Source organism: Lampris incognitus, chromosome 3 (assembly GCF_029633865.1).
Source record: "Lampris incognitus isolate fLamInc1 chromosome 3, fLamInc1.hap2, whole genome shotgun sequence".
In the NCBI taxonomy this organism is placed as follows: Eukaryota; Metazoa; Chordata; class Actinopteri; order Lampriformes; family Lampridae; genus Lampris; species Lampris incognitus.
Window position 1 is genome coordinate 116217211 of NC_079213.1, and position 17191 is coordinate 116234401.

At 44.1% G+C, this 17191-nt stretch overlaps 1 protein-coding gene across 1 annotated transcript in view; it reads left to right on the forward strand.

Moving 5' to 3' along the window:
* wdr18 (WD repeat domain 18) overlaps window positions 1–17191 on the forward strand; it is a 121868-nt gene that overhangs the window by 92259 nt on the left and 12418 nt on the right. The window contains exons 6-8 of the mRNA XM_056276046.1: window positions 1665–1729; window positions 3135–3259; window positions 16694–16860. Coding sequence (XP_056132021.1) covers window positions 1665–1729; window positions 3135–3259; window positions 16694–16860 — 357 coding nt within the window. The remainder of the gene's footprint in view (window positions 1–1664; window positions 1730–3134; window positions 3260–16693; window positions 16861–17191) is intronic.

Genomic DNA, 17191 nt, shown 5'->3' on the forward strand with positions numbered 1-17191 from the left:
CTCTGATAAATATCTACTACTACTACTACTACTAGGCTCTGATAAATATCTACTACTACTATTACTACGCTCTGATAAATATCTACTACTACTACTACTAGGCTCTGATAAATATCTACTACTACTACTACTATTACTAGGCTCTGATAAATATCAGACATCAGCAAAGACACAACACACCCAGGTCACTGTCTGTTTGTTCCCTTGCCATCGGGGAACAGATACCACACCATCAAAATCTGGACTAACAGGCTGAGGAACAGCTTCTTCCCCAGAGCTGTAGCCTCCATCGCCCCCCCCCTCCACAGACACACACACACACCTGCCTATAGCTGCTGAGGACTAACTGCTATTAAAGCTGCTGCAATATGGACAACTATGTGCAATAACCCCATGCACTGTTTTGAACTTTACAAGCCGCTGCTCTTTTATTGTCTCATCATAATTTTTACTACCTCACTTATGTATACTACCTCACCTGTTTGTACTAAATGTTGTTTGTTCTTGTTTTTATCTTTTTTTTAATCATTTACCTTGTCTAGTGCTATCTATCTTATCTTATCTTATCTTATCTTATCTTTCTTAGCTTATCTTGTTTATCTTGTCTAGTGTTATCTGTTATCTTATCTCTTATCTTGCCTATCTTATTTATCTTGTCTAGTGCTATCTATGTTATCTTATCTTATCTTAGCTTGTCTTATCTTATGTGAGTATGTGAATGTAGGCAAGGCTTTCAATTCAGCAGAGATGAGTACAGATAGCGAGCTCTGTCCCCCACCCCCATTACACACACCTCTGCATGAGTGTTCGCATGCACATACACACTAACCTGTATGTGTGTGTGTGTGTGTGTGTGTGTGTGTGTGTACTAGGCCAAAAATAGTTCTCCAGACAGCAGAAGAAGCTCAAGTAATGTGTGAATTAGTCCCATCCTGCTGAGTCTTTCTTCCTGTCACAGAAGTCACCACCATGTTTGTATGAAATGCTTCCAGACTTCCTGTCACAGAAATCACCACCATGTTTTTATGAAATGCTTCCAGACTGACGCGTGTAATGTTCTGTAGGTCTCAGAGGCTGGAGGCTCTTCGACCTACTCCATCTCTGAGCAGCAGTGAAGTAGTTATTGTTCTCACATTGAAATGTTGGACCTATAACCTGTTCAGAGTCCTGTTCAGAGTCCACGATTTGGAGTCATTTAGCTGGTCTTTGGTTTCTCATGCTGCTCTTTTTTTCAACGCAGCAGGAATGAGAAGTGAGTCCAAACCCTCTCACCCTTCAAAGTCCACTTGTTATGTTTAATTGAGTGCTTTAGGCGGGTGGTGCAGGACATCATCCTCATAAGTTTCAGCTGTGCCTATGTTTCCCTAATCACCCCTCCTCCCCCTGCTCCTTCTTTAGCGCTACAGCAAGCATCTGATGCAACCAACCCTTAATTGATGCAATTAAATCAGTTAGTCCAAGTGTTCAAGAGAAGAAGAGGGCCTACACCTCCTGCAGTGTAAATTCGGAGGGGGACCCAGAGGCCCTGTGCAGCAAGCTCTTCCTCTGAGTCTTATCGGATGGCAGCCAGTTGCAGATTCCTTTGTTCAGTGTTTGAAGTTGTTTGTTTGTTGTTGTGCTGAATTCGACTATTTACAGACAAATTCTCTTCATTTAATTTGCAGATCTCAAGTCGGGACAAGACGTTTCAGTCAGACAGCCATGGAAACCAGGTTTTCAAAGGACACAGGTAAGCTGCCTTCTGTAGACTCGTCTCTGTCCCTGGCTTAAGGAGGATGAGGAGGTCTGCTCATGAGGTTCCCCTCGTTTTGACTTGATGCCCTCACGGTATCTTTGAGAAATCTCTTTGTACACTTCTGGTTTCTCCCAGCCAGAACAGTCAGGCATGCTCATCTCTGCTGCTGCGTGCTGCTGCAGAATTTAGCCTGCACCATGCGCAAGTAAAGTGGCGTTGAGTCACTGCAGCTTTGGTGGAGGAGAGCTGACCTCCTCTTACGATGGTGAGAACATCACCTCACCAACCACCAAACCTGGCTAATATCCAAACCTGCATTCCTTACAGAATGTTTTCCTATTTTAGTGTGGACGCGGTACACCAAACCCAGACTTACATATCCCCCCCATACTATTCCTAACCGTATGATGACAGCTGGATCTGTAAAGCCGTGGTCTAGTTATCCTTCATCTCTGGAACACTAAAGCCGTGGCCTAGTTATCCTTCATCTCTGTAACACTACAGCCGTGGCCTAGACAGTCCTTCATCTCTGGAACACTAAAGCCGTGGTCTAGTTATCCTTCATCTCTGGAACACTACAGCCGTGGCCTAGACAGTCCTTCATCTCTGGAACACTACAGCCGTGGCCTAGACAGTCCTTCATCTCTGGAACACTACAGCCGTGGCCTAGTTATCCTTCATCTCTGGAACACTACAGCCGTGGCCTAGTTATCCTTCATCTCTGTAACACTACAGCCGTGGCCTAGACAGTCCTTCATCTCTGGAACACTACAGCCGTGGCCTAGACAGTCCTTCATCTCTGGAACACTACAGCCGTGGCCTATACAGTCCTTCATCTCTGGAACACTAAAGCCATGGCCTAGACAGTCCTTCATCTCTGTAATACTACAGCCGTGGCCTAGACAGTCCTTCATCTCTGGAACACTACAGCCGTGGCCTAGACAGTCCTTCATCTCTGGAACACTACAGCCGTGGCCTAGTTATCCTTCATCTCTGGAACACTACAGCTGTGGCCTAGACAGTCCTTCATCTCTGGAACACTAAAGCCATGGCCTAGTTAGTCCTTCATCTCTGGAACACTGAAGAGTGTGTGCTCATTACTGCCCCCAGTTTTAGAAAGGAAATGGTAGATGAGACATACAAACTTTTCTTCGAGAAGGAACTGAGCAGCCGAACCGTCCGACAGATCTTATCATGCAGTTGGACTCCAGGCTGTCCCTTACATACATGCAGAAAGAGAGAGAGAGGGAGAGAGAGGGAGGGAGACAGACCGCAGGGTTGTGGTTGGTCTGGACTGAATTGGTTAGTTTTGCAAAATATCTAAGGAGTTCTGTTTTGGTTGTGTGTGTGAGTTTATGGGGACAGATGTGTTATTTCTGAAAACCTGATCCTGTCTCAGGAACCTGGTGACGTGTCTGTCGGTCTCCATGGACGGGACCCTCCTCTTGTCGGGCTCCCATGACGAGACCCTCCGACTATGGGACATCCAGAGCAAACAGACCCTCCGCTGTGTCCCTCATAAAGGTAAGCGTGGTTTCATCTAACAGTGTAGTTTTCACAGAGGGAAGTGTAGTTGTGTGTGGTTTCATACAACAGTGTAGTTTACACAGAGGGAAGTGTAGTTGTGCGTGGTTTCATCCAACAGTGTAGTTTTCACAGAGGGAAGTGTAGTTGTGTGTGGTTTCATGAGACACCCTGCTTGTTGTAAAGTGGCTTTAAGAAACTGATGAGGAGGCGTAGATTCAAACTTCAGATTGGATTTAAAATGGACCTACTTGGACATGTGATCTGGAGCTGTTCAGGTCCCGCTGGCTGTGAAGTGACCATGTATAGTCCTCATGTCCTCTGCTTTTATATGGTTTCATATGGGTTTACATGGTTTTATACGGTTTCATATGGTTTCATAGGGTTTTACATGGTTTCATATGGGTTTACATGGTTTTATATGGTTTCAAATGGGTTTACATGTTTTGTATGGTTTTATATGGGTTTACATGGTTTTATATGGTTTCAAATGGGTTTACATGTTTTACATGGTTTTATATGGTTTCAAATGGGTTTACATGTTTTACATGGTTTTATATTGTTTCAAATGGGTTTACATGTTTTATACGGGTTTACATGGTTTTATATGGTTTTATATGGTTTCAAATTGGTTTACATGTTTTACATGGTTTTATATGGTTTCAAATGGGTTTACATGTTTTACATGGTTTTATATGGTTTCAAATGGGTTTACATGTTTTACATGGTTTCAAATGGGTTTACAGGTTTTATATAGTTTTATATGGGTTTACATGGTTTTATATGGTTTCAAGTGGGTTTACATGTTTTATATGGTTTCAAATGGGTTTACATGTTTACATGTTTTTATATGGTTTTATATGGTTTCAAATGGGTTTACATGTTTTATATGGTTTCAAATGGGTTTACATGTTTTACATGGTTTCAAATGGGTTTACATGTTTTATATGGTTTTATATGGGTTTACATGGTTTTATATGTTTTTATATGGTTTCATTGGGGGATACATGTTTTTATATGGTTTTATATGTTTTTACATGGTGGTTTTATGTGGTTTTACATGGTTTCATATGGGTTTACATGTTATTACATGGTTTTATATGGTTTCATATGGGTTTACATGTTATTACATGGTTTCATATGGGTTTACATGTTATTACATGGTTTTATATGGTTTTACATGGTGGTTTTACATGGTTATATATGGTTTTACATGGTTTCATATAGGTTTACATGGTTTCATATAGGTTTACATGGTTTTATATGGTTTTATATGGTTTCATAGGGGATACATGTTATTACATGGTTTTATATGGTTTTATATGGTTTTATATGTTATTACATGGTTTTATATGGTTTTACATGGTGGTTTTACGTGGTTTTATATGGTTTTACATGTTTTCATATAGGTTTACATGGTTTTACATGGTGGTTTTACATGGTTTTTCTATGGTTTCATAGGGGATACATGTTATTACATGGTTTTATATGTTTTTACATGGTTTCATATGGGTTTACATGGTTTTATACGGTTTTATATGGTTTCGTATGGGTTTACATGTTATTACATGGTTTCATATCGGTTTACATGTTATTACATGGTTTCATATGGGTTTACATGGTATTACATGGTTTTATATGGTTTTACATGGTGGTTTTACGTGGTTTTATATGGTTTTACATGGTTTCATATAGGTTTACATGGTTTTACATGTTGGTTTTACATGGTTTCAAATGGTTTCGTATGATTTTACATGGTTTCATATAGGTTTACGTGGTTTTATATGGTTTTACATGGTTTCTTATAGGTTTACATGGTTTATATGGTTTTACAGGGTGGTTTTACATGGTTTTACATGGTTTCATATAGGTTTACATGGTTTTATATGGTTTACATGGTGGTTTTACATGGTTTTATATGGTTTCATATAGGTTTACATGGTTTTCTACGGTTTTACATGGTTTTACGTGGTTTTATATGGTTTTATAGTTCACCTCATGTTTGATGTGACCTGCTGGATTCTGTCCAGCTCACTTTCTCACATCTTTTAGGAATGTAGAAAATTTTAATTGTATTGTAATACAGAAAATTAGTCAGTCCAAATTTCCAAGCCTCTACACGCCCACCCCACCCTCCCCACCCCCCACATACACACACACCGAGTGCACAGCTCTTACTGGTTTCTCTTCAAAGGAAATGACTAATCAGAAAGGCGATTAAAAAGTCTTTCTCCACTCCGTTTCTCTGCTTCTCTCCACCAGCCTCCATCAGCACTTCAACTGACACACAACATACCACACAATACAACACACAACATACCACATAACATACAACACACAAGACAGCAAACACACCAAAGAATACAATATCTCACACAAGGGGATGAATAAAGTATTCTGATTCTGAAAAAAAACAACAACACACTAGACAATACAATAAACAAAACACATAAAACAGCACAACACAACCCACTAAACACAACCTGGCAACTAGATAACTAGATGACAACTAGATGATAACTAGATAGCTAGATGACAATTAGATGACTAGATCACAGCTAGATGGTAACTAGATAGTTAGATGACAACTAAATACCGAGATGACAGCTTGATGACAGCTAGGTGACAACTAGATAACTAGATGATAACTAGATGACAACTAGATAGCTAGATGACAATTAGATGACTAAATCACAGCTAGATGGTAACTAGATAGCTAGATGACAACTAAATACCGAGATGACAGCTTGATGACAGCTAGGTGACAACTAGATAACTAGATGATAACTAGATGACAACTAGATAGCTAGATGACAATTAGATGACTAAATCACAGCTAGATGGTAACTAGATAGCTAGATGACAACTAAATACCGAGATGACAGCTTGATGACAGCTAGGTGACAACTAGATAACTAGATCATAACTAGATGACAACTAGATAGCTAGATGACAATTAGATGACTAGATCACAGCTAGATGGTAACTAGATAGCTAGATGACAAATAACTAGATGACAGCTTGATGACAGCTAGGTGACAACTAGATAACTAGATAGCTAGATGACAACTAGATAGCTAGATGACAATTAGATGACTAGATCACAGCTAGATGGTAACTAGATAGCTAGATGACAACTAGATAACTAGATGATAACTAGATAGCTAGATGACAATTAGATGACTAGATCACAGCTAGATGGTAACTAGATAGCTAGATGATGACAGCTAGGTGACAACTAGATGACAGTTAGATGACTAGATGACAACTAGTTAACTAGATGATCACTAGATGACAACTAGATAACTAGGTGATTACTAAATGATAACTAGATGACAAGTAGATAACTAGATGATTACTAGATGACAGAGAGAGAGGTGTGTGTCTGTCAGAGGGAGAGCTGTGATAGTTTTGTCTCATTTGTTCAACATTTGGCTGGACAGGCTTCATCTTGGTGCCCAGGGCAGAGGGAAGCCCCGCCCACCACTGATCATGATTGTCACTTTCTAATTAAACAAATCCAGTCTGTTGCCACCGGCTGAGGCAAGCAGACTTCAAACAACTTCCATCCGTCCTCCCCTTCTGGGTGGTGTGTATGTGCATGTGTGTCCATGTGTGCGTGTGTGTGTGTGTGTGTGTGTGTGCGTGTGTGTGTGTGTGTGTGTGTGTGTGTGTGCACGCGCATGCGATTTCTTCCCATGAAGCAAAAAATAAAAGTATTTTGGTTCAGTACGTGAGACATAAATAGTCCAGTTTGTGCTGTGATGAAGTCTTTGACCAGAGGCGCTTTGTTGGTGATAGACTAGATATTGTAGAGGGAAACTTACGACAGGTCATGCGCTAGTTACACCGCTAATTTAACTAGTGGAGTTAGCACACTGTGGTGCAGTGGCCCAATCGTGTCAAACATGATCCCTCAGTCAGTCAGTCAGTCAGTCAGTCAGTCAGTCAGTCAGCGACAATCGTATTTGTAGGGCTGGCCTGCTGATCTGGTCCAGCCAAAAATCTCACATATAAACTTCTAAAAGTTTTTCATCTCATTGATTTCAAAATCAAGTTTGTTTTAAGTGCTAAATGTGGTATGAGCTTGTTGGGTTGGGCCTACTGTCATGTTCTCTGGGCGGCGAAGGTAAAAGTTTTGTTGGTGTGAGAGTTCTCTCTCGGCTCCTCAAACCGTCCTGATGTCACAGAGAGGAATTCAGCTGACTCCCAATACAACAAAGTATTTATTATAGCAGAGGTGATTTCTCTGTTCTGTAGCAGCAGATAAGATGGCTGGCTCAGTGTAGCAGCAGATAAGATTGCTGGCTCAGTGAAGCAGCAGATAAGATGGCTGCCTCAGTGAAGCAGCAGATAAGATGGCTGGCTCAGTGTAGCAGCTGATAAGATGGCTGCCTCAGTGAAGCAGCAGATAAGATGGCTGGCTCAGTGAAGCAGCAGATAAGATAGCTGGCTCAGTGAAGCAGCAGATAAGATGGCTGGCTCAGTGTAGCAGCAGATAAGATGGCTGGCTCAGTGTAGCAGCAGATAAGATGGCTGGCTCAGTGTAGCAGCAGATAAGATGGCTGGCTCAGTGAAGCAGCAGATAAGATAGCTGGCTCAGTGAAGCAGCAGATAAGATGGCTGGCTCAGTGTAGCAGCAGATAAGATGGCTGGCTCAGTGTAGCAACAGATAAGATGGCTGCCTCAGTGAAGCAGCAGATAAGATGGCTGCCTCAGTGAAGCAACAGATAAGATAGCTGGCTCAGTGAAGCAGCAGATAAGATGGCTAGCTCAGTGTAGCAACAGATAAGATGGCTGCCTCAGTGAAGCAGCAGATAAGATGGCTGGCTCAGTGTAGCAGCTGATAAGATGGCTGGCTCAGTGTAGCAGCAGATAAGACTGCTGGCTCAGTGTAGCAGCTGATAAGATGGCTGGCTCAGTGTAACAGCAGATAAGATGGCTGCCTCAGTGTAGCAACAGATAAGATGGGTGGCTCAGTGAAGCAGCAGATAAGATGGCTGGCTCAGTGTAGCAGCTGATAAGATGGCTGGCTCAGTGTAGCAGCAGATAAGACTGCTGGCTCAGTGTAGCAGCTGATAAGATGGCTGGCTCAGTGTAACAGCAGATAAGATTGCTGGCTCAGTTTAGCAGCTGATAAGATGGCTGCCTCAGTGTAGCAACAGATAAGATGGCTGGCTCAGTGAAGCAGCAGATAAGATGGCTGGCTCAGTGTAGCAGCTGATAAGATGGCTGCCTCAGTGTAGCAGCAGATAAGATGGCTGGCTCAGTGAAGCAGCAGATAAGATGGCTGGCTCAGTGTAGCAGCTGATAAGATGGCTGCCTCAGTGTAGCAGCAGATAAGATGGCTGGCTCAGTGAAGCAGCAGATAAGATGGCTGGCTCAGTGTAGCAGCTGATAAGATGGCTGGCTCAGTGTAGCAGCAGATAAGTCCCTCAGTCAGTCTGCAGCCAGTCGGCTGTTAGCCAACTGAACACCTGGTTCATGAGTTGAGCCAGTGCCAAGAGGAAGCAGACAGTTGGGCTGTTTGGATGGGGTGATGCTGTTTGGATGGGGGGATGCTGTTTGAATGGGGTGATGCCGTTTGTGGGAGATTGACAGTAGTAAAGGATCCCCTGTAAGGTTGACGAGTGGCAGACCTCATGGAGATGATGGCCTCATAAGGAAGAGAGGGGAGATATAGTGTTGCTTTTAGGCAACAGTTATTTTTACCTGCCACAATAAAATGGTGAATTAACTTATTTGATGACTTTAAGAGCACATGACGTGTAAACAGAGCCATGGATGATGTCACGTTACACTGAGAGGTTTCATTAAGGTGTTATGATGTGATGCAGGCTAAGTGAATCTTTACATTGGAAAAGATGTGAGGTGTGTTTAGAATGGAAACGTATAGAGGCATCATGTGGACCCTCTTCTAAATGCCAGCTGGTGATGAAGTGAGGCAGAGGAAGCTGAGCTGAGCCTGGCTCGGTTATGTAAGAGCAGAAATGAGATTCTGCTGTGGAGAAATCATTCATTCCTTCTCCCACTTTGATGTCGGGCTTTTTGCAGGCTGAACATCCTGTCTGCTCTCTGCAGAACCACACCAGCCAGGGTCAAAGGTCAACATCTCTGTCAGGAAATACAATCAGAGACACATTCTGGACCTGCTGTTAACAGTGCATGTTGTTATACTAAATGTAGGCTGCAAATAAGAGTTAGCTGGCTGGTTGGTTGGCTGGCTGGTTGGTTGGTTGGTTTGGTTGGTTGGCTGGCTGGTTGGCTGGTTGGTTGGCTGGCTGGTTGGTTGGTTCACTTTTACATTTTAGAGGTTTGGCTGATGCCAGTTTCCACGGTGCGTCAGAATGGGATGGCTTGTGGAATATGTTGTAATTCTTAAATCAGCATCATGACCACTGAGTGTCAGCAGCATTCTGACTGAAGCAGAGCAGTAAGACCCCATCCCAATACCACCCCTTAGCTATCCCACTCTGCCCTACCTCTCCGTTTTGCAGCATAATGTAGGGTGTTTTATTTGGGATGGAGGGGTGGTGTTTATCTAGCCCTCCAGACCGAGCATTTCCAGATACATACTCAAAAACAAGTGGTTGAGGTGTCCGGGTAGTGTGGCGGTCTGTTCCATTGCCTACCAACACAGGGATGCCGGTTCACATCCCTGTGTTAGCTCCAGCCTGGTCAGGTATCCGTACAGACACAATTGGCTGTGTCTGTGGGTGGGAAGCCGGATGTGGGTATGTGTCTTGGTCACTGCATTAGCGCCTCATCTGGTCGGTCAGGGTGCCTGTTCGGGGGGGGGGGGACTGGGGGGGAATAGTGTGATCCTCCCTCGTGCTAAGTGCCCCTGGTGGAACTCCTCACTGTCAGGTGAAAAGAAGCGGCTGGTGACTCCACATGTATGAGAGGAGACATGTGGTAGTCTGCAGCCCTCCCCGGATCAGCAGAGGGGGTGGAGCAGCGACCAGGGCAGCTTGAAAAAGTGGGGTAATTGGCCGGATACAATTGGGAAGAAAAGAGAGGGGGGATCCCCCCAAAAATGAGTGGTTGAACAGTGCATTGAGAGCGATGGATGAAGTAGATTGAAGATGGCTGCCAGGGCCAGTAAAGACGTGTACAAACGTGAGTATTTCTTAGTAAATACTTATGCAGTACATGTAAACTCAGTTTGAATATCTTAGTTTAACGCACATATAATAATTATGTAACCGATTCTTCATCACAAACATCTTATGAAAGTTACTATGTGTGATGTCAATAGAAAGAAACTTTATTTTCAGATATTGCAGTTACATGACAAATCAGTTGACATTATTGTACACGTCTGTGAATGTTCTCATTCATCCAGGTCATGGTTGTCCAAACGAGTTGAATCAAGTGCAACTGGACTTGGTATATATCCGTGAGAGGCAAAAAGTCTTCACGGATATATACCAAGTCCAGTTGCACTTGATTCAACTCCTTTGGATTATTGTACACATCAAAATCTACAAAAAAATGAGGTCAACGGTCACAAAAGATACAAGGAGACAAAGATTCAAGCAAAAAGAATCACATTAGATCAAACCATCATGAGAACCAGTCATAGTAAAAGCCATGGAGACATCCATCCGTCCATTATCCAAACCGCTTATCGTGCCCCAGGGTTGCAGGGATGCCCTGTGATGGCCTGGCGGCCTGTCCAGGGTGTCTCCCGCCTGCTACCCAGTGACTGCTGGGATAGGCTCCAGCTTCCCCGCTGAGACACGCATCATGTAGTTCCTCGTTCTTTCAGTTCATGTTGTTCACACTTGGTAGATTTAACCAGGATTGTTGAGTAAATGAGGTTTGCTCCGTCTGCAGATGTAGTTACTCGGTGACGTTGTCATGAAGATTAAATCACAACTGCCTCCTGGCAGGTCGTCCACCTGAAGGAGAATCTGAGTCAGTGAGTTGAACAGGTGTACGTCATATGTGTCAGTAACAGCTAGTTACCGCTGGTATGTCGCTGCAGCGGCTTGTGTCAGTGGATAAATGTGATGATAACATGTTCTGTGACATTTCACTGCTCACCAGAATCCTGATGATGTAAACCAGCAGCGTCCCATCTTGTGGTTAACACCAGAACAACCGGGATTTCACTCCTACCGAAAACGACCGTGGGCGGTCCACGGTTTTAAACTCTATGTTGTGTCAAGATAAACACCCAGCTGAGATATTAATGCATTACATATGTTAGTGTGTCTGTTGTGAAACTAACTGACCAAAATTAGCACTTTAACAACTGTAATACTATTTTAAACAATTTAAACTTAAGAGAGACATGGTCAAGCTTGAATAGCTAAATTTAAAAAGTGAAAATATTACCTGAAAAACTAAACGGAAAACACATGTTGCTAATCTAACAGACGTAACAAGGCCTCTAACACGTGACCTGTAAAAAAAGAACTGAAAATAAATATTGAAACAGTCCCAAACAACGACTGCAACTTAAAACTACTGGAACGACCGCGCCGCAGGTTTTACACTCTGTATTGTGTCAAGATAAACACCCAGCTGAGATATTAATGCATTACATATGTTAGTGTGTCTGTTGTGAAACTAACTGACCAAAATTAACACTTTAACAACTTTAATACTATTTTTCAAACAATTTAAAATGGCGGCTGTCCAACGCCTGTAAATACTGCAACACCTCGGTGGTAGTCATGGTGCATCTGTAACGGCGTCTGTAACCAGACATGTTGGACGCTAGTGTTTCTAGGACACGGCAACGAACTTCACGAAAGAAATGATGCGACCAACACACGTCATAAATACTGACATGACGCGCACCATCACGCGCAAATTACGAGACGGTCATGTTGACCGCTCGTGGTCACTTTAGGTAGATCTTAACGTAACTTTTTTTGGGGTGCAATTGATCTAAAACCCATTTTAATGCAAATATATGCAGTGTTAGGAGCATTCAGGGAGCGGCAGGTTTGTATCTTTTTATTCCAGTTATTAAACTTTGAAAATCCAAAACAGTCATAATGACCATCTTGTTTGTTCTAGCATTAAATAGTTCTCTGACCCCTCATGGCTTCTTTCTGAAGGGCAGTCTGAACCGAGAGCTAGGTTTTAAGGGATGGTCATGACACAGGACCTCACAGTTCTGTTATGTTGTCATGTTGACTGAGGAAAGACACAATGTGAATAGAAAAGTCCCAAAGAAAAGGTAGAGAAGCAATGAAACAGCCCTTTATTGAGGACAGATTGTCCATGATGCAGACTCAGTCAGATATAAAGCTGTCTTTACACAAGTCAGTCTGGAACACAGGTCACGTAATAGGAAGTCACAAGTCCCGAGTCCTGTCTGAAATCAAAGCTGCAGCATCCCACCATACAGAGAAGAAGTGAAGCAGTCATGCTGAGGAGAAACATCTCTCCAGAGGAACAGATCTCAGAGAAGAGGACTCGCGCGTTTATCTAACAATGAGAAATCGGATGACCAGGGAGAATGGAGTCCATGTGTCTTTGTAGGATTTGGTATTGATATTACTGAGTATCACATGAAAACGTAGAGAAGCAACAGCTGTAGTACAGAATGATGATTAAATGTGCTTCAGGTGTCCATTCTTCATTGAATTATAAAATGGCTTTTTCACATCCTTCTAACATTAAGGAGTTTTTAAGTAAGTTTGCATTAATTTATTCATCATCAGCCGCTTTTCCGGGGTCGCAGTGGCAGCAAGCTAAGTAGGGCACTCCAGACATCCCTCTCTCCAGCAACGCCCTCCAGCTCCTCCTGGGGGATCCCAAGGCGTTCCCAGGCCAGATTGGACATGTAGTCCCTCTAGCGAGTTCTGGGTCTACCCCGGGGTCTCCTTCCAGTTGCCTGTGCCCGGTAAACCTCCAAAGGAAGGCACCCAGTAGGCATCCTAATCAGATGCCCAAACCACCTCAACTGGCTCCTTTCGACGCGAAGGAGCAGTGGCTCTACTCCGAGCTCCATCCGGATGTCCGAGCTCCTCACCCTATCTCTAAGGCTGAGCCCAGACACCCTACGGAGGAAAGCTGCTTGTATCTGTGATCTCACCCTTTCGGTCACTACCCAAAGTGTTGTGGTTACACCGCCCCGAGCTGCCTCCCCGGCACGTTCAAGCCACTCCCCCAGCTCAGACATGCCAGAAACATCCAAGCACTAGGCTCACGCTCTGAGGAGACGAGCGCTGCGCTGAACCAGGTGTTTGCCATCATCTATCAGGCACACCTGCGGAAATCAGGCAGCCCTCTACAAGAAGCCTCCCAGAACGTCTCTCCGTGCTTCGACGTACTGAACCCTGCGATCCCCTCCTCCACGACTTCCACGGCTCCCCATGTCTCCCTCGCTCCTCGTCCCCAGCGACCTTCACATTTTTTCCCCGGACCTCTCCAGCAATCTCCCTCCATGTCTCTCTACCCGGACCCCTCCTCTCGGATTTGACTTCCTGGATCTCGGACTCGGACTTCCTTGGACAACCCCTCGCTCTATGGATTTGGACTTTGGTAGCCAGGCGCACGCACATCGTCTCAACAACCCCCACCTGAGATTCCCCTGTTATTATCCCTGTGGCAGGGTTGTCTATTTTTCCTGCATTAAAATCAATCGCCCTTCGGGTTATCCCGGTGCTCTCTGTCTGTCTGTCCTTTGTGTTTCGCTACACTGGCCTCTGGTTTTCATTCGAGAGCCGTAACACAAAGCTAATGACCATAGATGAGGGTTGGAATGAAGATTGACTGGTAAATTGAGAGCTTTGCCTTCCGGCTCAGCTCCCTCTTCACCACAACGGTCCAGTACAACGTCCACATTACTGCGGATGCTGCACCAATCCGCCCGTCAATCTCCCGCTACATCCTACCCCCACTCATGGGTTTGCCAGGTCTGTCCGGCAGCCTTCCCCACCATCTGATCCAACTCACCACCAGGTGGTGATCTGTTGACAGCTCTGCTCCTCTCTTCACCTGAGTGTCCAAAACATACGGCTGCAGATCTGATGATACGATCACAAAGTCTATCATTGATATTCGGCCTAAGGTGTTCTGGTACCAAGTACACTTATGAACTACCTTATGTTCGAACATGGTGTTTGTTATGGCCAATCCGTGACTCACACAGAAGTCCAATAACAAGGCACCGCTCGGGTTCAGATCAGGGAGGCCGTTCCTCCCAATCACATCCCTCCAGGTTTCTCCATCGTTGCCCACGTGAGCGTTGAAGTCCCCCAGCACTACTATAGAGTCCCGAGACGGAGCCCTATCCAGGACACCACCCAGAGACTCCAAGAAGGCCAGATACTCCAAACTGCTACTCGGTGCATAAGCACACACAACAGTCAGAGCCTTCCCCCCCAGCAACTCGTAGTCGTATAGAGGCAACCCTCTCATTCCCTGGGGATAACTCCAACACGGCGGCACTCAACCAGGGACTTGTGAGTATCCCCACACCCGCCCGGCGCCTGTCACCTTGGCCAACTCCAGAAAAGTAATGAGTCCAGCCCCTCTCCAGGAGTTTGGTACCAGAGCCCATGCTATGTGTGGAAGTGAGCCCAACTATATCAAGTTGGTACCGCTCCACCTCGTGCACCAGCTCAGGCTCCTTCCCTGCCAGAGAGATGACATTTCACGTCCCGAGGACCAATCTGCATTGCCAGAAGTTGGCATGCCCCGGTCCCTGCCTTTGCCTGCCACCAGGCCTGCATTGCTCCCTACCCCAATGCTCATCCCCGCGTGTGGTGGGTCCACGGGGTGTTTTTAAGTAACTTATCATTTGCAAATGAACTGGCTGACCTTTTTAAAAAAAATATATTTTCTTTTCAGTTTTTTATTCAAGACACACGCAAATGGCTCAATGAAATGATCGGTAACACTTTATTTTAGGGGGTCGGGAATTACCTAGTAATTTCCTAGTAATAAGGTGGTAATTATCACGTAGTTTCTTAGAAATAAGGTTGAAATTACCTTGTAATTTCCTAGTAATAAGGAGGTAATTATCACGTAGTTTCTTAGAAATAAGGTTGAAATTACCTTGTAATTTCCTAGTAATAAGGTGGTAGTTTTTATCTAAATTTATTTCTAGTTTTTCCCCTCATCCCACCCGATTAACCCAATGGCATATGGCCTGAACTCTTGTCGAATAACTCCCCTGGCTCACGTTTCCACAGGAAGGAGATAGTCGTAACACCAGCTTTCTTCAAACTCGTGTCGGCTGCTCTCGCTACTTTACACGATGAAGCCTCGCATGGATTTTATTACCTTCAAGCCGCAAAGGAGACTTAGGGAGAATGCTTTCGGTTACTTGGCTGCAGGCGCCCAGATGGGCCAGAGGGGTCGCAGGAGAACGATGAGTCACCGAACACTACACTGATCTACACCCACTATCCCTCGGGTAAGGGTGGCCTAATAAATGCCTTACCCCGTAGACGCTCTGGCTTTGACCAGTTACGGCGAGTCTGGAATACGAACCTCCCAGCCACATGACAAGCGGGTTGCAAGAGCAACGGTTTATTCCGCTCTGCCATCAGAGCGGCCAAGGTGGTAGTTTTTACAGGTAATTTTACAGCTAACACTAACCTAACCCAAATTACAAGGTAATTTCAACCGTATTTCTAAGACATTACGTGATAATTACCACCTTATTACTAGGAAATTACTAGGTAATTTCCGACTCCTTGAAATAAAGTGTAACCAAATGATCATAATCATACAGATGGAGAGAATACTCTTCCATAAATGTAAAGCACCCTATAGATTCTTGAGCATATGGGGTCCATTCATTGACTATCTCAAAGAAAAATAACTATTGATCACAGTCTGTAGTGATGCAGCCTTGTGCTCTTTACCTTTTATCTGTACTCTTTTAATACCTGACTGTAATTTCTTGAAAACTGCTGTGAACCAAGTTATATTAAGTTTGTCAGCTCTTTTTATTCCTTTATTGTTGTTTTTAACTTGGTTTTTAACACTGAAGATGTCCACACTGCTCATTTACAAGTAGTTTTTTCTCTCAAGCAGCTGTAATGGGCCTTCTTCTCAATTGATGCTCAACGTGTTGCTCAACAAGGAGCTAGACTAAAACACAGCTACATGTTTATTGCATGGTGCTACATCACGTTATGTTATGTCATATTGTATCGTACTATATCATGTTGTGTTATTTTGTATCGTACTATATCACTTATCATGTCATATTGTACCGTACTATATAATTTATTATGTCATATTGTATCGTACTATATCACGCTATGTCATTGTATCGTACTATATCACTTATTATGTCATATTGTATCGTACTATATCAGATGCTTAAGATGCTCAATTTGTTTTTTACACACACACACACACACACAAATGGCAGGAAGGACCACTCCAGCTCCCTAACTCTGTCTGTCTGTGTCTGTATATGTCTGTGTGTCTGTCTGTCTGTCTCTCCGTCAGGTCCGGTGACAAATGCATTCATCATGGCGGCCCCTGCCAACATGTTTCTCCCAGAGAGTCGTCCCCTGGTCGCTCTGCCAAGGTTCGGACGACATCCTGTGTCCTCCCAGCAGGGTGAGGGCGGGGACATCGGGGGGGTATGTCTCCGCCCAGGACTCTACAGAGAGGTCAGTCAGCCAATAGGAACCAGCTGAACAAACACATATCCAGCCTGCCCGTAGCCCTGAGCCCACTAGTCAAACGTACTGTGTGTGTGTGTGTGTGTGTGTATATACACTCACTGGCCACTTTATCAGGTACACCTTGCTAGTACCGGGTTGGACCCCCTTTTGCCTTCAGAACTGCCTTAATCCTTCGTGGCATAGATTCAACAGGGTACTGGAAACATTCCCCAGAGAGTTTGGTCCATATTGACAAGATAGCATCACACAGTTGCTGCAGATTTGTCGGCTGCACATCCATGATGCGAATCTCCCGGTCCACCACATCCCAAAGGTG